This window comes from Eretmochelys imbricata, chromosome 17 (assembly GCF_965152235.1).
Source record: "Eretmochelys imbricata isolate rEreImb1 chromosome 17, rEreImb1.hap1, whole genome shotgun sequence".
In the NCBI taxonomy this organism is placed as follows: Eukaryota; Metazoa; Chordata; order Testudines; family Cheloniidae; genus Eretmochelys; species Eretmochelys imbricata.
Window position 1 is genome coordinate 22,946,708 of NC_135588.1, and position 24,230 is coordinate 22,970,937.

Sequence of the window (24,230 nt, forward strand, 5' to 3'; positions counted from 1 at the left end):
TGTATGGCCTACATTTGTTCCTTGATGTATAACTTTATATTCAGCCATAATAAAATACATACTAAAATGCAGTCTGGATTGCTCTATATCAATGACCTCTCCTCTTCATTATTACCACTGCCCCAATTTTTGTGTCATCTACAAACTTTATCAGTGATGATTTTATGTTTTCTTCCAGATCATTGATAAAAATGTTAAATGTTATTTTAAAATGTTAAATAACGTAGGGCCAAAAACTGGTGCCTGCGGAATCCCACTAGAAACTGACCCACTCAATGATGATTCCTCATTTACAATTACATTTGAGACCTGTCAGACAGCCAGGTTTTAATCCATTTAATGGCACATTTTGTTATCAGTTTAGTTTTTTAATCAAAATGTCACCAGGCACCAATCAAATGCCTTACAGAAGTAGAAATATATTACATTGCCTCTGTTATCTTTATCAAGCAAACTGGTAGACTCATAAAAAAAAGAGCTCAAATCAATTTGATAGGACCTATTTTCCATAAGCCCTTGATGATTGGCATTAATTATATTAGTGTCCTTTAAATCTTTATTAATTGTGTCTCATAGGAACTGCGGCAATATTTTGCCTGTGCTTGATGCCAGGATGACATGGAAGAGAGCTAATAGGATCCTGGTTTGTGCCTAAACATCATGGTAATCAGACTATGTGTGATACACCAGAGTGTATTTTGCTCTCACTGGTCTGGTTAGATCCCATCAGGATTGGCCACCTTGTTTGCAGAAAGATATATCATCTGCAGGGATGGCAGTGGAACGTAAAGCCTGAGATATGAAAGTTGGAGAAACGAGGGCAGGGACATGGTGAGAGGAGTGAAGTATTTCAGCCAATTTGGGGTAATTGAGATGGAAGCTTTATGATCCCGTAAGGTTTTCAAACTCCCCTGATGCCAGATCCCAATCCCACAGGCAATTGGGGGTCACAGCAAGAAACCAGGAAGGGGGCATTAGGAAAGAGTGGGTTCTCCGGAACATGATCTGACACCTTGCACTTCCCTGCAGGTGTGGCTGACACATAGGCTTTCAGAGCTCCAGAAGGACCCCAGGATGGGAGGCTTGTGGGACTCATGTGCTACAAATAGGTGCCCCTAAACAGGCTCTTTGCCCCTCCTTTCTCTTTCTTTCTTTCTTTCTTTCTTTCTTTCTTTCTTTCAAAGTCTGAAGATGAGCTGTGACAATCAGGATCTGACAACCCCAGAAAAGAAGGTTTAAACCCCACCCCCCAAAATAAGCAGTTAAACCAACTGATTGCATCCAATGTTATTTTACTGTAAGAGTATATTGGGTAAAGTCTTTTATGAAAAGTTGCAATGCATTGAACTTACTAGTAATTACGAGCTATGAATACAGCTTATGGTTATGAATGGACATACTGTATCTATAGAACATTGTAATTGTAACTGTGGTGTAACTTTCAGCATCGCCTCACAATAGGGTGAGGAAGCCATCAGGCACAAAGGAGCCACCCCCACAACCAGACCAGACCAAGCCATTCTCCAGTTCAGGAAAAAACCACGTGGAACCATCAAAGGAAATGGGAACAGCATGAAACAGAAAAGAAAATCCCAGTCTTTGGAACCCAAGAAAAGAGGGAGTTTTCCCCTAGTGACTGAAGAAAAATCCTACAAACTCTTTTAAAATGGAAGGAGTTTGTACTAAAGTTCATCCAGAACTTGGGAGATGGTCTCAAGGTAGAAGGCTGCCCATGAGTGCTGGATCCCTCCTATAGCTAGGGGCTATGCTGGGAAACTGTTTGAAGGCGAGAAGTAACTCTGATTAGAAAAGGGATTTTATCCAGTATGAAAGTGTAAAGCCTCAGGTTGTCTTTATGTGTCTTTTCTGTCTGTTCGCTTTCCACTTACCAGTTCATCTCTCAATCTGGCGCTTTTCTTTGAAATAAACTTTTTATTGATTTCTCTCCCAAGCTGGTCTCTAGTGTGCAACCTGGGTGGTGTGTTGTGCCCAAGGGACCCAATAACTGGGACAGCTGCTTTCCCACCTTTGGACTGGAAGGACTATTGGTGTCACCATTCAAAGAGTAACTTGACTGGTAAGAGCCAGGGTGAGCTGGCTACCGGTGTCAGGGAACCGAACCAGAGCTGCGCAGCACAAAGGCCCCCAAAGCTACAGGGCAGGCAGTGACAGAACCCCTCTGTGGTCTGGGTGAACCCAAAACTTCACACTAGCTCAATATTATACCTGCAGGGACACAAGCGTGTGCCAACAATGGAAACAGCTTCCTTGTAGAATGAAGAGAACAAGCCAGAGTAATCCAGACTGCTGCATTCCCCATCCTACAGATGTGGAGAGCACGCGCCAGGGGCTGAATGCAACACCACTAAATAGCCACCGAGTCAGAGAAAAGAGTCCCCTGACCCATCCTCCCTCGCTCACGGGGGCCGTTCTTTAAGGGGATCCTGCTGCACTGGCTGTGTCTCTTGTTTATGGCCTTTTCTGCCACCGTTCTCCAGATCGTGGTGCAGGTAGGAGAACGCGGGGCAGTGACAGAGGTGAGCTCTTTATTAGCAGTGAACCAGGCTGACGCGGACAAGTCTGCACCAGCTCCACCAGCAGTGAAATTTTCAATATGCCCACTGAGGTGTCTTCAAGCCTAACGGCTTGGGGTTGAGCCTGCTGCACTGGCTTGGCTGTGCTTTCTGCCACAAGCCTGGCCTCTGGTGCTCGGCCTTTAGTACTACTGGAATGTATCACTTCAAGCCCTCGCTCCCTCAGTATTGTAGAGCGTCTGCTGGCCCTGTTTGAGCTCGTGTGAGCACAGCTCTGCAGTCCTCATTCCAGTGCTGGGTTGGGGTTATTGTTCAGGAGGTACCGTATCAAAGAAAGAGAGAGAGAAAGAGAGAGATTGCTTCTTCTCACCTTTAGAGAGAGAGTTTCTTCTCATCTCTAGACCCTTGTCTATTACAACCTGACCTGATCTTTAGAGAGTTCTGCTCTGCCCCTTTTTCCACTGATGTAATTGTTTGGATTTTTTAAAAAAATCAAGATACAAAATAGAAACCATAGACTCATTCACTCTGGGTCTCACTATCAGAGAATGGCAGATGCTGCAGATACCCGACTTACCTGCAAGAAAACATTGGATTTGAGCTGTTTTGTTGGTGAGAACACAGATGTCTTTCTCCACATTACTGAATGGCAGTAATGCCAATCCCTCATCAGTAAATTGCTGGTTAACAGCCATCAAGCCCAGCTGGTTGGTATTATTCCTTAGTCTGTTAGCCAAAGGTACTTCACTGCCGTACACCATGCTGCCATCAAGGAAGGATGTGAGTGCATTGATCTGGTTTCGAATGGCTCTGCCCATGGTGCATGCAGGGGCTGAGCGGGTGAATGGAATGCAGTCACTTTGGTTTTTAATTCGTGGATCGTTGGGTGGAATCTACAGCAAGAGATGAACGGGATTAATTACCACTGAGTGCAGAAGCCATTCTCCGTCCCGGAGCAGCATTTCCTGCCCTGCCCCATACTGAAACAGCCTCAGTTTCTTGTTAGATTTAAGCTATGGCTACACATAGAGTGCTTTGTTAATCCAGTCTCAAGGTGACAAAGGCCTGGGTCACTGCAACAAGCAGAGAAATGGTCACAATCTTATGGGCAGGTGCAGAGAGGAAAACATCTTGCTCGTCACTGCTCTTGTGTGACCATCCAACAGCCAAACAGGGAGCATAATGAAGGCCTCCATCAAGGATCATTCCCACTCTTCATCAAGAGCCTGGGTCTGGGGGTGCTGAGGGCACTCACTGCCCATAGGAGGGCCTCGTTCACTGCAGTCTGGGATGCAGGGGTAATGAAATGGGGGTTTCCTTATTCTATGACTGTACTTAGCCTGCCCTGATTGAAGGATCTCCATAACTTGAACCTCCCTCACTAAATATGGGGGAATGATGCCAAATCCAAGTAAAAGACAGAGGGGGCAGGGACAGTGTTCCTACCTGGTGGTGAGGACTCTGTTTAAGGATCTTAGATGCCACTGGATCCTCACTTTCCGGTATGTAAAGAGAGAGCTGAGGAGAGAGTCTGTGTCTCATCCCAGTGATCACTAGAGCTGAAATCGTTGACCGGCTGGCCTGTGGGGCTGCGCTGAGAGCCGGTGTGGGGCAGGGTTGTGGGGAAAGACAATGCAGAGGAGGGAGCAGCAGTGAAGTTCCCCATTACCTGGTGAAATCACGAAGAGCTGGGCTGCCTGGTGGAAGCTGCGAAGGCAGCAGTGCGGCTGCAGGCTGTGGGGCGGAGGGGCGCAGTGTAAAAGGGGCCCCTGCCAGCAGGCTGAGGGCTGTGATTACTCCTAGCTGGGCTAGGCGGGGCTCGTGGGGTGAGAGATGCAACAGCAGCAGAGCGGCGACAGAGGTGCAGGGGTGAAAGGTGGCAGCAGCAAAGCAAGACATGCACTCCAAGGGCTGCCGATGAACCCTCCTGCTGCACCCCTGGATTCTGGCCCTTTGCTGCCCTCAGGCAACAGCCCTGCATGGGGTGCAGCAGAGTGGAAGAGGGAGTGGCATGCTGTCACGGGACACTTGTTCATGGGACTTTCACACCACAAAGTGGGAAACTGAGGCAAAGGACAATGCCTAAGACACTGCGGAGCACGTGTTTTATTTATTGTTTGCAGACTATCAAATCATTGTTCCTATTTTCCCCTAATGAATGCTGTTTTTCCTCTCATCTTAATAGAAGATTTATTTGTGCTGTACACAGATTCAGTGCTTGTGACTGGGGAAGTATTGCCTCTTAGGGGTGCCCAGGGGAGATACATAGTTTTTCAGGGTTTCTGACTGGGGGCTCAAGATGGTTTTGTTTTGTAATTCTAAGAGGAACCCCAGGAAATTATACCCGGCCCTTATTGCTGTTAACAACACCTGGCAGAAGGGTTACATCAGAGACCTCTCCCTCCCCCTGACACACTTCCCCTGGTCAGCGGAGGCTTCTGAGTTGAAGAGTGATCAGTATAACAGAGAGAGGTGTCTGAGTGTTCTCCCTTAGGGCACTGTGTGAGGAGGTGTATTACTTCTCTTTCCATTATGGTGTCGCAGGGACACATGATTTGATTGGGAGTAATTGACAGGTCTTTTTAAGAACATCAGAGCGGCCATACTGGGTCAGACCAATGGTCCATCTAGCCCAGTATCCTGTCTTCCGGCAGTAGCCAGTGCCAGGTACCCCAGAGGGAATGAACAGAACAGGGCAACTATTGAGTGATCATCCTCTGTTATCCAGTCCCAGATTCTGGTAGCCAAAGCTTCAGGAACACTCAGAGCATGGGGTTGCATCCCTGGCCATCTTGGCTAATTGCCATTCATGGACTTGTGCTCCATGAATTTCTCTAATTCTTTGTTGAACCAATTTATGCCTTCACAACATCTTCCCACCTAGAATCATAGAATCATAGAATACCAGGGTTGGAAGGGACCTCAGGAGGTCATCTAGTCCAAACCCCTGTTCAAAGCTGGACCAATCCCCAAATAAATCATCCCAGCCAGGGCTTTGTCAAGCCTGACCTTAAAAATATCTTAGGAAGGAAATTCCACCCTCCCCCCCCCCCCCCCGCAGGTAATGCATTCCAGTGTTTCACCACCCTCCTAGTGAAAAAGTTTTTCCTAATATCCAACCTAAACCTCCCCCACTGCAACTTGAGACCATTACTCCTTGTTCTGTCATCTGCTACCACTGAGAACAGTCTAGATCCATCCTCTTTGGAACCCCCTTTCAGGTAGTTGAAAGCAGCTATACATCCCCCCTCATTCTTCTCTTCCGCAGACTAAACAATCCCAGTTCCCTCATAAGCCTCTCCTCATGTGTTCCAGTCCCCTAATCATTTTTCAGAGTAACAGCCGTGTTAGTCTGTATTCGCAAAAAGAAAAGGAGTACTTGTGGCACCTTAGAGACTAACCAATTTATTTGAGCATAAGCTTTCGTGAGCTACAGCTCATTTCATCGGATGCATAATTTCGGATGCATTATTTGAGCATAAGCTTTCGTGAGCTACAGCTCAATTCATTGGATGCATAATTTCGGATGCATTATTTGAGCATAAGCTTTCGTGAGCTACAGCTCACTGCATCGTATGCATCCGATGAAGTGAGCTGTAACTCACGAAAGCTTATGCTCAAATAAATTGGTTAGTCTCTAAGGTGCCACAAGTACTCCTTTTCTTTTTGCTAATCATTTTTGTTGCCCTCCGCTGGACTCTTTCCAATTTTTCCACATCCTTCTTGTAGTGTGGGGCCCAAAACTGGACACAGTACTCCAGATGAGGCCTCACCAATGTCGAATAGAGGGGAACAATCACGTCTCTCGATCTGCTGGCAGTGCCCCTACTTATACATCCCAAAATGCCATTGGCCTTCTTGGCAACAAGCGCACACTGTTGACTCATATCCAGCTTCTCATCCACTGTAACCCCTAGGTCATTTTCTGAAGAACTGCTGCCGAGCCATTCGGTCCCTAGTCTGTAGCAGTGCATGGGATTCTTCCGTCCTAAGTGCAGGACCCTGCACTTATCCTTATTGAACCTCATCAGATTTCTTTTGGCCCAATCCTCTCATTTGTCTAGGGCCCTTTGTATCCTATCCCTACCCTCCAGCATATCTACCTCTCCTCCCAGTTTAGTGTCATCTGCAAACTTGCTGAGGGTGCAATCCACACCATCCTCCAGATCATTTATGAAGATATTGAACAAAACCGGCCCCAGGACCAACCCTTGGGGCACTCCACTTGATACCGGCTGCCAACTAGACATGGAGCCATTGATCCCTACCCGTTGAGCCTGACAATCTAGCCAGCTTTCTATCCACCTTAGAGTCCATTCATCCAGCCCATACTTCTTTAACTTGCTGGCAAGATTACTGTGGGAGACCGTGTCAAAAGCTTTGCTAAAGCCAAGGAACACCACATCCGCCGCTTTCCCCTCATCCACAGAGCCAGTTATCTCATCATAGAAGGCAATTAGATTAGTCAGGCATGACTTGTCCTTGGTGAATCCATGCTGACTGTTCCAGATCACTTTCCTCTCCTCTAAGTGCTTCAGAATTGATTCCTTGAGGACCTGTTCCATGATTTTTCCAGGGACTGAGGTGAGGCTGACTGGCCTGTAGTTCCCATGATCCTCCTTCTTCCCTTTTTTAAAGATGGGCAATAGATTAGCCTTTTTCCACCTCTCTGTTTATCCCTTTTTCCAGATAATTTATGAATGTGTTGAACAGCACTGGTCCCAGTACAGACCCCTGGGGGACACCACTATTTCTCTCTCTCCATTCTGAAAACTGACCATTTATTCCTACCTTTTGTTTCCCGTCTTTTAACCAAAAAGAAAAGGAGTACTTGTGGCACCTTAGAGACATTGGTTAGTCTCTAAGGTGCCACAAGTACTCCTTTTCTTTTTGCGAATACAGACTAACACGGCTGCTACTCTGAAACCTGTCTTTTAACCAGTTACTGATCCATAAGAGGACCTTCCCTCTTATACCTAGACTGCTTATTTTGCTTAAGAGCCTTTGGTGATGGACCTTGTCAAAGGCTTTCTGAAAGTCCAAGTACACTATATCCACTGGATTACCCTTTTCCACATGTTTGTTGTCCCCCATCAAAGAATTCTAATAGATTGGTGAGGCATGATTTCCCTTTACAAAAGCTGGGTTGACTCTTCCCCAACAAACTGTGTTCATCTATGTGTCTGATTGTTCTGTTCTTTACTATAGTTTCAACCAACTTGCCTGCTACTGAAGTTAGGCTTACTGGCCTGTAATTGCCATTGTAATTGCCTCTGGAGCCTTTTTAAAAAATTGGTGTCATATTACTATCCTCCAGTCATCTGGTACTGAGGCTGATTCAATAGATTACATACCACAGTTAATAGTTCTGCAATTTCACATTTGAGTTCCTTCAGAACTCTTGGGTGAATGCCATCTGTTCCTGGTGACTTATTACTATGTAATATTTGTTTATTTGTTCCAAAAACTCCTCTATTGACTCCTCAACCTGGAACAATTCCTCAGATTTGTCACCCAAAATGAATGGCTCAGGTATGGGAATCTCCCTGACATCCTCTGCAAAGAAGACTAATGCAAAGAATTCATTTAGCTTCTCCGCAGTGACCTTATCTTCCTTGAATGCTCCTTTAGAACCTCAATCGTCCAGTGGCCCCTCTGATTGTTCAGCAGCTTCCTGCTTCTGATGGACTTAAAAATATTGCTATTAGTTTGTAAGTCTTTTCCTAATTGCTCTTCAAATTCTTTTTTGCCCTGCCTAATTATACTTGGACACTTGACTTGCCAGAGTTTATGCTCCTTTCTGTTTTCCTCAGTAGGATTTGACTTTCAATTTTTAAAAGATGCCTTTTGCCTCTAACCGCTTCTTTTACTTTGTTGTTTAGCCATGGTGGCACTTTGTTGGTCCTCTTACTGTGTTTTTTAATTTGGGGTATACGTTTAATTTGAGCCTCTATTAGGGTGTTTATTTATCAGGTTATTTTTAAAGATTGTCAAGGGTTCCCAGAGTATCAGACCAGCACTCGTTATTGTAGTTGGTAAAACATCCAAACAAACAAATAAATAAATAAATATAATGTATGAGTTAGCACAAGCCTACAAGGGGATTATGACATTCCAGACCAAAAATTAAGACAAAATTAATATTGTAAAGTGAATCACTCAAAAGTTGGGAAATTCCAAATTTAAGGGAGACTATGCCCCATTTGAATTTATATGACACAGTCTTTGTCTATGTGATCATAAACTATTATTAGCCTAATGCCAGGTCGTACATCTAGGAACAAAGAGTATAGGGCATAATTACAAGGTGAGACTGAGCTCTGGAAATAAAATGACAGTGGAAAAGAGTTAGGGCTCCTGGTGGAGACCAGCTGTCCATGAGTTCCCAGTGCAATGTTCTGTCTGAGAGGGCTAATGCGACATATCTGAGCAGGACAATATCAATTAGAGAGGTGTTACCACTGTGTACAGCATTATTGAGACCATTACTGAATACTGTGTGCAGTTTTGGTGTTCATACATTAAAAAAGGAAATTGTCAGATTGGAGAGGATTCAGGGAAGAATTATTTGACCTCTGGGAGCTGCCTCGCAAGAAAAGTTTAAAGGAGAGAAGAGAAGGTTAAGAGGTGACTTGATTACAGTTTATAAGAACTCATATGAGGAGAAGATGTCTGAGAGTAGGGGCACTTTAATCTAGCAGACAAAGCACAATGAGATCTAGTGACTGGAAGCAGAAGTTCTCTGGCCTGTGTTATACAGGAGGGCAGGCTAGATGATTATAACGTTCCCTTCTGGCCTTAAAATCTAAGAAACAACACCCCCACTCTCCTCTTAGTCATACCAACATGCCCTTTGGGAGGGAGACTCACTTGCAGGTATCTGCCCATGGAAAAGGGCAGGGAGAGACTCTGACAAACCCAGTCCCTAGGAGAAATTGATCAAGGGTAATGATCTGGATGATGGGATGGATTGCACCCTCAGCAAGTTCGTGGATGACACGAAGCTGGGGGGAGAGGTAGATACAATGGAAGGTCGGGATAGGGTCCAGGGTGACCTAGACAAATTGGAGGATTGGGCCAAACGAAATCTGATGAGGTTCAACAAGGACAAGTGCAGAGTCCTGCACTTAAGACGGAAGAATCCCATGCACCGCGCTACAGACTGGGGACCGAATGGCTCGGCAGCAGTTCTGCAGAAAAGGACGTAGGGGTGACAGTGGACGAGAAGCTGGATACGAGTCAACAGTGTGCCCTTGCTGCAAGAAGGCTAATGGCATATTGGGCTGCATTAGTAGGAGCATTGCCAGCAGATCGAGGGACGTGATTATTCCCTTCTATTCGGCACTGGTGAGGCCACATCTGGAGTACTGCATCCAGTTTTGGGCCCCCCCACTACAGAAAGGTTGTGGACAAATTGGAGAGAGTCCAGCGGAGGGCAATGAAAATGATCAGGGGGCTGGGGCACATGACGTATGAGGAGAGGCCGAGGGAACTGGGCTTATTTAGTCTGCAGAAGAGAAGAATGAGGCGGGATTTGATAGTTGCTTTCAACTACCTGAAGGGGGGTTCCAAAGAGGATGGAGCTCGGCTGTTCTCAGTGGTGGCCGATAACAGAACAAGGAGCAATGGTCTCAAGTTGCAGTGGGGAACGTCTAGGTTGGATATTAGGAAAAACTATTTCACTAGGAGGGTGGTGAAGCACTGGAATGGGTTTCCTAGGGAGATGGTGGGATCTCCATTCTTAGAGGTTTTTAAGGCCTGGCTTGACAAAACCCTGACTGGGATGATTTAGCTGGGGTTGGTACTGCTTTGAGCAGGGGGTTGAACTAAGTGACCTCCTGAGGTCTTTTCCAACCTTAATCATCTATGATTCTATTATTCTAAGGTGAGGTGCCCCCTCACTCTTCTGTTCCCTCCAGGAGAAATCCTGGCAGTACCTTGATGGGGAAGCAAGGTGGTTTTTTGGCACAGCTGGTCTGACAGTCCGTTCTGCTGCTGAAAGTGACTGTTGCTGGAGTCGCAGGGCCAAAGTCCATGTCATGGTCAATAAACTGGCCCCACTGCATGAAGATGAGTGCTCTGTTCTGATCCGATACGAGCTGCTCAGTGGGAAAGCATACAATCTTGTTTGAAACTTCTCGCACCTGGAGGGATTAAAGCAGAGAGTGTGTGTGTGTAATAAGATGGGCTAGGAACATGTGTTCTGTAGACAAGATTGGGGAGTGGGAGGTCAATTTCCCGTGCCATCAACAGGTGTCTAAGTGAGATGGAAGCTGCTCCAATTTCCTTTTTAAAAACACAAAAGTTTAAACGGTGAATTCTTTGTTTAATTTTCCTGCCGGCACCATTCTGGACTCCCTTACTAGAGGGCTCTAACTCTTCATTTGCCATCTCTGTTCAAGTCTGTTCAGCTCTGAACACACACTACAATACTCCACACATAATGCTCCTTCATTCATGGAGCTCAAAGAGCCTCACCAGTGCTTAATTTGTAATGAAAGAGGTGCTGGGGCTCAAGCAATTGTTTTACTTTCATAACTGACATGGCAAGCCCAGAGGTGCCGGGGCTGTGAACTGCCAGGCCCAGAGGTGCTGGGGCTGTGAACTGCCAAGCCCAGAGGTGCCGGGGCTCAGCCCTGGCAAGCCCTTGCACAATTATGCACTGAGCCTCACAAAGATGGTCAAGCTTTATCAACCCTTCACAGACTGGGAACTGAAGAAAACAAAGATAGAAGTCACTGTTTTGAAATGGGGGTGTCAGAAATGAGTCACCTATTGAAAACCTTTGAGAGTCAGCTGCCTCAATTTTGGCACAGACATTTGAAAACACTGACCTTCACCCCTTTGGTTTCCGTTACCATTTCTGTGAAAGAGAGGCAATGTTAGTTCCTTCCCACGTGGACGAGAGAGTCAAGCCTGCCTACCTACCTATATAAGTCTAAGGAGGAAAGTATGAAGGCCAGGCAGCGGAAGAACTACCCTCTTAGTCTTTTAATGGAATTTCTTAGGTTTTGTTTTAAAAGGAATTCCATAATCTGGACCTATCTGGCCAGCTCCCAGGCCTCTGCTGGCCTGCCCTGTGCTGCAAAGCACACATTGAATGAGACAAGACTTCACTGAAGCCCTTGCCTTATTTAATGTGCACTTTAGAAGATGCACATGTTCACTACATATTAAATTAGCTGAGTGCCTTGTCTAGTCCAGGATTTAAGGTGTGATGTTAGCACCTGTTAGATAATATGTTCCAATTAATACATTTTAAAAGCCTAATGTAGACATGGCTCACACAGCCTTTACCACGGGGATGGGGAGGGAAGCCAATGTAACACGTTTTCAGTGATAAACTACCTTATCTACACTAGACTTTTAGAACATTAGAACATGTAATTTTCAATCCCTAAGAACCTTTCTTTTAGTAACTTTATCTAGGACGTATACGAAATCTTACAAATCATTACCAAGCAAGTACCAAAAATACTCTATTTACAAATACAAAAGTGGACCTGCTTTTGCCAAGAGAGACATTATCCATTGGGCAGGGATAGTGTACCTCCTTTTATACACCATGAATGCATAAAATAATGGATTTTTTTTGGATAATAGTTTATAGTAAATATCTGGGTTAGATACAAACAATATTGCATCTCTGTTTGCTGCCTTCACACATCTCAGACTGGAGAACCTAGGCTCCGTTGGCTTTCACTGCTGCTTTTGTTCTGGGAGAGGGAACAATGATTCATTTAAGGCAATGGAGGCCAGTGCCAATGTTCATATGGGACAAAGTTCTGAATAAAAAATGCCACTCTGTCCTGTAAAACCCTTTTCCTCATCTGGAGATAACAAGAGAAGCATGTCCCCTTTAGCTCTGGCACTATGAATTACTCCAAATACTATACAAATATTACTTGACCTTTGTAAAGTCCTTAATTAATCCAGTTTGATCTGAATGTATATAAATCCCCTTCAGTTCTGCAAATAAAGAACAGTTTGGTGTGAATCTGGGCCTATCAGATCTGCATGAGGGAAGGGCTTCCCTTTTTCCCACGTTAGGGAGACCTAAAATAGCAGCTTCTTTCATAGATTTTGGAAGTTCCTCCCCTAACACAGCAGCATTAAAGGATCAACTGATACCTCCTTAATAGCTTTATAAAATTCTGCTGGAAATTTACAAGGCCTTGGAGTTTTCCACTTTTTAAATTTCCTCTGTTATTTCTTCTCCTAAAATTTCTCTGTCAGTCTCCTGTGTCTTTGGCAGCTACTTCCCACTGCCCGTTACTTCCAGATATTTTTGATAAAAAAATAAAACTTTAAGTATCTGAAGTATAGAGGTTATTCTAATAACAGCAAAAGCAGCACATACTTCGTAGCAGTGTGTAACTATCTTTTGCTGAGCATTTTTAACTGGTGGGATAGTGTATTGCTCTTTAATCCTTTGAGCTTTTAAGCATCGAGTTATCACATTTACTTCCTTTTTCATAGAAAAGCCTCTTTATACAAGTAAGGGCTTGTTTAGGGACATCTCCCATAAACTTATTCACTTCCCTCCCTATTATTAGTTAGCTGGTGATATGTTGTTCTGAGCCTGCACTTTTATGAATCTGTCACAGATTTTTGGAACATAGGAAGTGCCAGACTAGGTCAGACCAATGGTCCATCTATCCTGTCTTCTGACAGTGGCCAAAGCCAGATGCTACAGAGGGAATGAACAGAACAGGGCAATTATCCAATGATCCATCCATTGTTGTCCACCCCAGTTTCTGGCAGTCAGAGGTTTAGGGACACCCAGGGCATGGGGTTGCATCCCTGACCATCTTGGCTAATAGCCATTGATGGGCCTGTCCTGCAGGAACTGATCTAATTCTATTCTGAACCCAGTTATACTTTTGGCCTCTATCACATCCCCGGCAACGAATTCCACAGGCTGACTATGCGTTGTGTGAAGAAGTGCTTCCTTTGTTTGTTTTAAACCTGCTGCTTATTAATTCAGTTGGTGATCCCTGGTTCTTCTGTTATGTGAAGGGGAAAATAACACTTCCCTGTTCACTGTCTCTGCACCAGCCATGATTGTATAGACCTCTGTCATCTCCCCACTCAGTCGTCTCTTTCCTAATCTGCACAGTCCCAGTCTTGTCAGTCTGTCCTCACACAGAAGCGGTTCCATACCCCTCATCATTTCTGTTGCCCATGTCTCTACCTTTTCCAAATCTAATACATCCTTTTTGAGGTGGGGATTACCAGAACTGCAGGCAGTACTCAAGGTGTATCATGAATTTATATAGTAGCATTATGATATTCTCTATTTTATTATTTATCCATTTCCTAATGGTTCCTAACATAGTGTTAGCTTTTTCGACTGCTACTGCACATTGAGTGGATGTTTTCAGGGAACTATCCACAATGACTCCAAGATCTCTTTCTTGAGTGGTAACAGCTCACCTAGATCCCGTCATTTTAGCTAACGTAAGCAATAATTTACATACCCCTGTTAGTAGTTCTGCAATTTCATATTTGAGTTATTTCAGAACTCTTGGGCAAAAACCATCTGGTCCTGGTGACTTATTACTATTCAATTTATCAATTTCTTCCCAAACCTCCTCTAATGACGCTTCCATCTGGGACAGTTCCTCGGGTTTGTCACCTAAAATAATGTTTCAGGGGTGGGAATCTCCCTCACCGTCTCTGCAGTGAACACTGATGCAAAGAATCCTTTAGCACCTCCATCATTCAGTGGCCTCACTGACTCTTTGCCAGGCTTCCCTCTTCTGATGTACCTTTCTATTTTCCTCAGAAGGATCTGACTTCCAATTTTTAAAAGATGTCTTTTTGACTGTAATCTCCTCTTTTACTTTGTTATTTAGCCATGGTGGCATTGTTTTGGTCCTATTATTGTTTATTTTTTGTATTTGGGGTATACATATAGTTTGAGCCTCTGCTGTGGTGTTTCGAAAAGTTTTCATGCAGATTGGAGGCATTTCACTTTAGTGACTGTTCCTTTAAATTTCTGTTTAACTGGCCTCCTCATTTTTGGGTAGTTCCTCTTTTGAAGTTAAATGCTTCTGTGATGGGTTTCTTTGGTATTTTCCCCCTACAAAGAAGTTAAATTTTATTATATTATAGATGCTATTACTAGGACCCTACCAAATTCACGGTCTGTTTTGGTCAATTTCACTGTCATAGGATTTTAAAAATCGTAAAATTCATGATTTCAGCTATTTAAATCTGAAATTTCACAGTGTTGTAAATGTAGGGTTCCGAGCCCAAAACCGGGGGGGGAGGGGTCCACAGGATTACTGGGGGGGGGGTTGTGGTACTGCTCCCCTGATTTCTGTGCAGCTGCTGGCAGGGCGCTGCCTTCAGAACTTGACGCCTGGCCAACAGCCGCCGCTCCTGGCCGCTCAGCTCTGAAGGCAGCGCAGAAGGGTGGCAATACTGCGACCCCCCCCCAAAAATAACCTTGTGACCCCCTGCAATGCCCTTTTGGGTCAGGACCCCCAATGCTGGTCTCCCCCATGAAATCTGTATAATATAGAGCAGTGGTTCTCAAACTTTAGCAACCCGAGGACCTCCATTTTGATTTAAAATAGTTGGGGACCCCCAAGCCTTCCCACTCAGCCCCAGGACTCTCCCTCACTCCACCCCTTCCCCCAAGATCCTGCCTCTTCCTGCCGCCCGCTCACTCCATCCCCCCTCCCTCCATCACTCACTTTCACCAGGCTGGGGCAGGGAGTTGGGGTGCAGGCTCTGGAAGGGAGTTTGGGTGCAGGAGGGGGATGAGGGGTGCAGGCTCTGGGAGAGAGTTTGGGTGTGGGAGGGGGCTTAGGGCTGGGGCAGGCAGTTGGGGTACAGGAGGGGTGAAGGGTTCAGGCTCTGGGAGGGAGTTTGGGTGCAGGAGGGGGGTGAGGGGTGCAGGCTCTGGGAGGGAGTTTGGGTGTGGGAAGGGGCTCAGGGTTGGGGTAGGGGGTTGGTGCAGGAGAGGGTGAGGGGTGTGGGCTCTGGCCAGGTGGCGCTTACCTCAGGCAGCTCCTGAAAGTGACTGGCACAGCCCTCTGGCAGCAGTTCCTAGGCCCACAGGCACTGCCCCCACAGCTCCCATTGGTTGCAGTTCCCGGCCAATGGGAGCTGCGGAGTCGGCACTCAGGTCAGGGGCAACATGCAGTGACCCCCTGCTTCCCCCGCTAGGGCCGCAGGGACATGCCAACCACTTCCGGGAGTGGCACAGAGCCAGGGCAGGCAGGGAGCCTGTCTTAGCCCCGCTGCGTGGCCGGACTTTTAGCACCACTCAGGGAGGGGGAGGAGTTGAGGGAGGGAGGGGGAAGAGTTGATTAGCAGGGCTTACGGAGCCCATGGAGTACCCTCGGGGACCCCAGTTTGAGAAACTCTGGTATAGGGTAAAAGTACACAAAAGACCAGATTTCATGGGAGGAGACCAGCTTTCATGGTCCGTGATTAATTTTGATGGCCGCGAATTTGGTAGGGCCCTAGCTATTACCAAATGGTTCAGATATATTCACCACTTGGGTCAGCTCCTGTGCACCACTTAGGACTCTCCCCTTGTGGGTTTCAGAACTAGCTGCTCCAAAAAGAAGTCATTAATGGTGTGCAGAAAATTTAATGTCTACATCCCGGCGTGAGGTGACATGTCAATATGGGGGTAGTTGAAATCCCCCATTATTATTGGGTTTTCTGTTTTTGTAGCCTCAATAATCACCACGAGCATTTCACAGTCATCATCACTATACTGGTCAGGTGGTCGGTAGTATATCCCTACTGCTATACTCTTATTATTCAAGCGTGGAATTTCTATCCATAGAGATTCTATGGTACTGTTTGACTCTTTTCAGATTTTTACTACATTTGACTCTATGCTTTTTTCATATATAGTGCCACTCCTCTTCCAGTGCAACCTACTCTGCGATGCCTATTATACCAATATCCTCATTTAATACCGGGCACTCTGTACCTCAAAGTAGCATCCTGGAACCCCCATATTCACCACTGTGATAGGATTATGATATGTTTTGTACAAACTATACCTTGTGAGGTATCATTTTAAAAGTCTTGATCTGCTGAACATTAATATCCTGTTGGAATGTATGTGCGATCATTGTATGGGAAGTTATGACGTATTGCTATCTGTGTTACTGGAATATGTTGTGAGGTTGGGAACACACACCGCCACCCTTTCAGTTGCAACAAAGAAGGGCCCAGACAGCATTAATGGCCCATCAAAAAAGAGTCCCCTATCCCAGAGATTCCTTAGAGAAGACACCTATGCAATGAGGACTGCTTGACCAATGGGGACTGCCTAACCCCCCCCCATCTCATCAGGGATCTTTCTAGCAGCTGGAAGAAGGTATAAAAGAGGGAGAGTGACATCATCACTTGGACTCTCCTTCACCCCGCCCCCAGTTCAACACCTGGAAGATCATCTGGAGGACAAAGACTTTGAACTAGGAAGATTGGTCCCAGGCTGGAAGGATTTCCGTCTGTGTATTGAGGAACTGTAAATGTTAGGGTGTAAATCTGTTAATCTGTAAATCTGTTAGGGTGAGAAACCGTTTGATTCAAATCTTGTTTAGTCTGTTTAAGCGAGAATTTAGACTGCGTTTCTCTTTTTATTTCACTTAAAATTGATCTTTCTGCAGTGACTAAATCGGTTTTATATTTTATCTAAACCAGTGTGGTTTTGGTGGAAGTCCTTGGGAAATTTCCGCTCAGGTGAACAAGGGCTGTTGCACGCCCACTACACTTTTGTAGGACTGGTGAACTAATTAATGAGCTTACACCAGTCAGGCTTCTGACCAGTGCAAAATGGAAACAGTTCTGGGGTGTAGGGCTGGAGCTGGGGGGAATTGGCTGGAGCCTTTCTACTGATGGTTCATGAGTAGGGCCCTATCAAAGTCACAGCCCATTTTGGTCAATTTCATGATCATAGGATTTTAAAAATAGTAAATTTCATGATTTCAGCTATTTAAATCGGAAATTTCAGTGTTGTAACTGTCGGGGTCCTGACCCAAAAGGAGTTGGGGGGGGTCATAAGGTTATTGGTGGGGGGGGTTGTGGTACTGCTACCCTTACTTCTGCACTGCTGCCGAGGGCGGCGGCGCTGCCTTCAGAGCTGGGCGGCCGGAGAGCGGCGGCTGCTGGCCGGGAGCCCAGCGCTGAAGGCCGAGCCGCCGCCAGCAGCAGCAGTGCAGAAGTACGGACGGGATGGGATGGCATTGCCACCTTACTTTTGCCTTGCTGCTGGCAGGGTGCCGCCTTCAGAGTCGGGCCCTCGCTCTCCAGCCACCCAGCTCTGAAGGCAGTGCAGAAGTAAGGGTGGCAATACCATGACCCACCACCCTAAAATAACTTTGTGACCCCCCTGAAACTCCCTTTCAGGTCAGGACCTGCAATTTAAGAAATGCTGGTCTCCCCCGTGAAATCTGTATAGTGTAGGGTAAAAGCACACAAAAGACCAGATTTCACAGAGGGAGACCAGATTTCATGGTCCATGGTGCATTTTTCATGACTGCGAATTTGGTAGGAGCCTATTCATGAGTGGCTGGGAACTTGTTCAAGTAACTCAGGTGGGTGTGTCCCTGCCTGTGGATGGCTGTGTAAGTGCAGTACCTGTCCGAGGCTTGTAGCTTGACATTAGCGTCACTGTGTGAGAGACAGCCAAGCTGGTGGGTTTGAGAGCTCAGCGGTTCACAGTCCAGGCTGCACCCTGGGGACCTCGTCACACCCCCACTGTAGTGTTTAGAGTTCTTCCATTGCTGTAGAAGCACTTGTAAAATTTGTCAATATTTAGTTGTCTGCATTCATGTGGTATAACTGAATGAGATTCTATTTCACTTGAATGTTTTATCAACTTTATCAACTTCTATCTTCTCCTCTTTACTAGGATATCCCCATTAATAAATCCTTCCCTAAGGGATGTCTCTATTTGCACTGTGTGCCCCTCCGCACCTGTCAGCTTTCCCCCAGCCCTTAGTTTAAAAAATCCCATATGAAGTTTTTAATTTTATATGCCAACAATCTGGTTCCATTTTGGTGTAGGTGGAGCCCCTCCTTCCTGTGTAGGCTCCTCCTTTCCCAAAATGTTCCCCAGTTCCAAATAAACCTAAATCTCTCCTCCCAACACCATTGTCTCATCTGCACATTGAGACCCTGGAGTTCTGCCTGTCTAACTGGCCCACGCACGGAACTGGAAGCATTTAAAAGAATGCCACCATGGAGGTCCTGAACTTTAATCTCTTACCTACCCCAGAACCTCTCTCCTCTCTTTCCCTACGTCACTGGTACCCACATGTACCATGACCATCGCTTCCTACCCAGCACTGCACATAAGTCCGTCTAGATGTCTCGAGAGGTCTGCAACCGTAGCACTCAGGAGGCAATTCACCATGCGGTTCTCTCGGTCATCACAAACCCAACTATCTATATTTCTAATAACTGAATCCCCATAACTATTATCTTTCTCTTCCTAATAACTGTTGTTCCCTCCCGCAGAAGGGTATCCTCAGTGCCAGAGGACACCACAACATCATCTGGAAGGAGGATCCCAACTAAAGGATTGTTTCCCTCTATCCCAGCTGATGTTCTCCACCCCCGAGACTTTCATCCTCCTCAACAGCACAGAGGCTGTCAGACTGGGGGTGGGACCCACTGTACTGTGCCCAGGAAAGTCTCATCTACGCACCTCTGTCTCCCTTCACTCCTCCCATTCAGCCATCCTGGTCTCAACAGCCCATGCTCTGTCTCCGAGGGTGAGGAGCTGCTTGCACCAAATGCACAAGGTGGATTTTGGAAAGTGGAATGAGCATTTCAGCTGAAATCCCCAGCTACCCCGAATTCCTGCCTTTCTGAGCGCTGCTGTCGTTACATCCCAGTGGAGCAGCTAAAGGCTCCCCACCCACCCTGAGGAGCACACGTGGACAGACAGACACATACGCTTCCTTGCTGGGTATTTTAAAATATTTTTCTTCGGGGTTTTGTCCTTTAGAACTTTGCGCTCTGCTTTTTGGCAGGGTTAAGAGTCTCAAACTCAGGAGTTCAAAAATTATGAGTCAGGGCCTCAAAAGTCATGAGACTGGCTGTGAAATCACAAGAATTTTTAAAATAGTGACTTTGGGGCCTTTTTCTTTTGCCTTCTGGGGGTTGGGCCATTAGGGTTCAGGGTTCTTAGCTCTTCCTGCCAGCATACACGCTAGAAACTCTTTTTAAAAAAATGAAAGCAGAGATTTTCATGACTTCAAGAGCTGGGGATTTAGAGAAACCACCCAGTATGATGACTCTCCTGATAAAATTGTGTGAGTCAGCAATACTGGGTTAAGTGGGTCTAGGGGGAAAAGATGGAGGCAGATTATTCTGCTTTCCACTCAGGCTTCAGACAGCCATTTTAGGGTACAGCTACACTTTGAGCTAAGGGTGATTCCCAGCTCTGATTGAGCCAACGTGCTAAAAACATAGTAGGCCACCACAGCGTGAGTAGCTAGCTGCACTGAGTACCTACCCTACCTACTGGGCAGCTAGCTTCTGCCTGCGCCTCTGCCTGCTATGTCTCTTTTTAGCATACTAGCTCGATCAGATCTAGCCCTAGTACTTTGCCACGCACTGAGAATTACTCCTCCAGATGGAAGTGCAGACCTAATGGCCTGCTGTTTCTTTCATTTTTCACTTTGGTCATTATGTGCTCAGCTTAGAGATGGCAAAGGGGTTACTGATTGTGGAGGACGTGTGCCATGGGGCCCCTGAGCTATCCTACCTCTGGCAAAACTCTGAGCTCCCTTCCTACTATTTTAATTCAAAGAATTGAATTGACAGTCCTTACCAATGGGAGAGTAAATCCAGAATAACAGATTCCTTCTGTCCAGCCACGAGGGATTGAAACACCATCTTCATACTCTTGAGGCAGCCATCGGCTATAGGCTCTGTTTGAAGCCCCTAAGGTAGGGCTTCTCCTGGGAGATGGAATGAAAGAATCTGTATTTATAATACAGCAAATTATACCATCAACATCATCATAGAGCCTAGGAGCCTCAGTCACAGGCCAGAACATTGTGCTAGGCACTGTACAGACAGAACAAAAAGACAGTTCCTGCTCCAAGGAGATGACAGTCTAAGAATAAGACAAGAGACACCAAGTGGACACGAACAGGCCAGTGGAGGAGCACAAGGAAACAATCTGGGTCAGCATGACAAGCAGGGGCCTCAGCACACCAGCTGCCTAACCACTGCTGACTTTTTAGTAGGCGTCACTGCACAGGGGTGTGTTACGGAGGAACTGGAAGGAGGAAATGAGGTGGCATTGCTAATGCTTTTGGGAGCTTCTGCCATGGGTAAGGGGCAGTGTGGGGCAAAGCACAAAGCTTGTATGAGAAAGTCATGAGAGGCAGTGAAGGAGGGCATAGCTGACAGATGAAGGCAGGAGTCGATAGTGTGTAAAACACTGAGCAAAACCATTGCAAATGTTTCAGTGACACCCTGACACATGGCATCCTGGGGACAGACTAGACTATGAGCTGAAATCTGACCTCTGTTTTGGCATGGGTGTGACTTTCGCTCTAGGGGTTTTCTAGAAACCAGCCTGATTGTGAGGCTTGAGCCAGCCAGCCAGGAACACATGAGGAGGAAATGCTGGCTATTGAGCCAGAGCCGGGCACAGAGCCAGCAGTGTAAAGGGCTCTTCAGTGAGCTGCATTAACAAGAGTGTGTAGACACCAAATGCATGATCAGGCTCACCACTCCTGGTGGGGATTTTCCCCTGTGTACCCTGTGAGATTTCACCGGAACAGGCCTGGCTAGTGAGTTAGGAACATAAAAGCATTAGAACAGCCATACTGGGTCAAAGCAAAGGTCCATCTAGTCAAGTATCATGTCTTCTGACAGTGGCTAATGCCAGGAACTTCAGAGGGAATGAACAGAACAGGCAATCATTGAGTGATCCATCTGCTCTCGCCCATTCCCAGCTTCTGGCAAACATAGGTGAGGGACACCATCCCTGCCCATCCTGGCTAATAGCCATTGATGGACCTGTCCTCCATGAACTTATCTAGTTCTTTTTTGAACCCTGTTATAGTCTTGGCCTTCACAACGTCCTCTGGAAAGGAGTTCCACAGGTTGACTGTGCGTTGTGTGAAAAAATACTCCCTTTTGTTTGTTTTAAACCTGCTGCCTATTCATTTCATTTGGTGACCCCTAGTTCTTGTGTTATGAGAGGGAGTAAATAACACTTCCTTATTTACTTTCTCCCACACTAATCATAATTTTATAGACCTCTATCATATCCCCCTTTAGTTGTCTCTTTTCCAAGCTGAAAAGTCCCAGTTTTATTAATCTCTCCTCATATGGAAGGTGTTCCATGCCCCTAATCATTTTTGTTGCCCTTTTCTGAACCTTTTCCAGTTCCAATATATCTTTTTTGAGATGGGGCAACTACATCTGCAAGCAGTATTCAAGATGTGGGCGTACCATGGATTTATATAGAGGCAATATGATATTTTCTGTCTTATTATCTATCCCTTTCTTAATGATTCCCAAGATTCAGTTTGCCTTTTTGACTGCCACTGCACATTGAGTGGCTGTTTTCAGAGAACTATCAACAATGACTCCAAGATCTCTTTCTTGAGCAGTAACAGCTAATTTAGACCCCATCATTGTATATGTATAGTTGGGATTAGATAGGAACGTATAGATAGGAAGTTACTCTAGTGTAGGGAGGACCTGCCATGCTCTCCTTGACAGCTAGCATCACCTGTTGTTGCATTCACCAGTGATTGTTCGGTAAGGGTTTGCTTCGTCACATGGTATATTCATATTTTGTTGGGCACATCCAGTAGCCTTGGAAATCAATTCCAGCTGAGCTGGGGTCAGCATGTCTGCAAGAGAATGCAAAGGAGGTTCAGCAACTTGGTGTGCTGGGACTGGTGCCCCAGAAATGGGGCGAGGCAAAGAATTCTTGGAGGCCACTTCTGCACTCTGTCAAATCACTTCCCCAGCTCACTGCTGCCCTCACCAGGATGCAGCCTGCTCTGGTCGCAGAGTTGCTGTCTGGACTCACAGTAGAACAGAGTCTGAAGCAGCTGGGCATGTTCACACAGACATCACCGGCTGACTTTGAAGCCTCACCTCTGCAAAGCGGGGAGGGAGATGCCAGAGTGAAGGGAAAGAAGGCGGTACCAGGGAAGAGTCCCCTTCCCATTCCATCCCACAGCTGGACAGTGGTTATACCTGACCCAAATTCCAGAAGAAAGTGTTGGGGGAGGGCGGGAAAGTTGGCTTTCCCCTTCACACAAAGGAGCCTCTTGAACTACAACGCCTCCCCCTGCTTCTAGTCTCCCCAGGGGTTTGTGTCACCGAGGAAGCTATCTGAGTGACGAATGGGGAGATGCTAGCTCTGACGTGCATGACCTGACAGACAGACAGAAAGCTGCCATGTTTCATAGCTGGCCACTGCCTGGCAACAGACCCTTGCATGTACCTTGCAGCCACTCATCTTCTAGCTTTACAGGTGTATCTAATTAAGGGCCCAGTATTGCAGGACTGAAGTCAGTGGGAGGACAACTGAGCCCCAAGACACTGGGCAGAGAAAGGGCTCAAGGAGAGGAAGCCAGACTGACTTGCACCCCTGTACCTGTGACATTAAACTTCCTCTTCACAGTCCACTGCAACTTCTCCTTCAGCAGGCTCAGGGTGGTTTCCATGTAATCAGCAGCTCGGACCATGGCCCTGGTTCCTCCCACTGGCTGCTTGATATGTCCCAGGATATCTGCAGGGGTGAAGGCTTCATTCCTCAGTTTCTCCTTTAAACTGAAAGAAAAAAAGTCCCACTGTAGCTCTGGAGCAGAAACAATCCTACAAGTTGCAAGGGACCCCTTCTGCCTTTGGTCCATCGCAGCTCATTCCACAGTTACAGTAGTTACTATCCTGGCACGTGTGTGCGGTGTGGGGCTAGCAAACATATGTGTGCAGGCCAGAGCTGACCGGCAGGATGTATTGTGGCCTATATGATACAGTTGGGTTCTCCAGAATCTCAGCTTTCATTTAGAAAACCAGTTAAGTGTCTATCAGTCATGGCTGCAGTGCAGACATAACCTTCCCAAAGTGACTTAAGAGTAGCCAAGGCAGTGATGCCTGCCTAAGTCTGCCCAGAGCCTGACACCATGGCTCCGAGAGGTGATCTCCCCTGTTCCTCTCACTGAGATGTCCACTTTAAGTACCAGTGATGACATGTCCATGTCAACAATAACTGTTTAACTGCTGACCATTTAGTGGTTGGATGGGGAGCATGGGGAGGGAGTGAAGCCCACAGGGAAGAAATTGGATCTGGCTGCAGGGAAGGCAATGCAGAGAAAGTACAGAAGAATCACAGACAGTATAGGGAGAGAAATGGGAAGGTGGGTGGGGAAGGAAAAGAAGCTAAGGGCAGGACTAGCAGAGGCCTAACGAAGAACAGATTCTCTCAGTGTGTGATGGATATGACTATAAGGCACTGAACAAATACTACAGATAACAAAACAAACTCATCGTCGGGCCAGAGAGAGTCACAAGTGTAAGGCCAGATGGGACCAGCAGATCATCTAGCCTTCCCCCTGGGCATCACAGCCAACCCCCAACCCCTGCACACTAACCCCAACAATGGCATGAGCAATCTACAGCCCAGTGGTTCAGGCTCTCCGCTAGGAGGTGGGGCAGCCAGGTTCCAGTCTG

The 24,230-nt window shown here is 46.3% G+C and overlaps 1 protein-coding gene across 1 annotated transcript in view; it reads right to left on the bottom strand.

Moving 5' to 3' along the window:
• The window catches only part of MPO (myeloperoxidase), a 63,051-nt gene that overhangs the window by 23,236 nt on the left and 15,585 nt on the right, over nt 1-24,230 (bottom strand). Inside the window, exons 3-7 of the mRNA XM_077836539.1 lie at nt 23,155-23,330; nt 22,276-22,399; nt 20,353-20,482; nt 10,472-10,678; nt 3,112-3,427 (exon numbers count right to left, since the gene is read on the bottom strand). Coding sequence (XP_077692665.1) covers nt 3,112-3,427; nt 10,472-10,678; nt 20,353-20,482; nt 22,276-22,399; nt 23,155-23,330 — 953 coding nt within the window. The remainder of the gene's footprint in view (nt 1-3,111; nt 3,428-10,471; nt 10,679-20,352; nt 20,483-22,275; nt 22,400-23,154; nt 23,331-24,230) is intronic.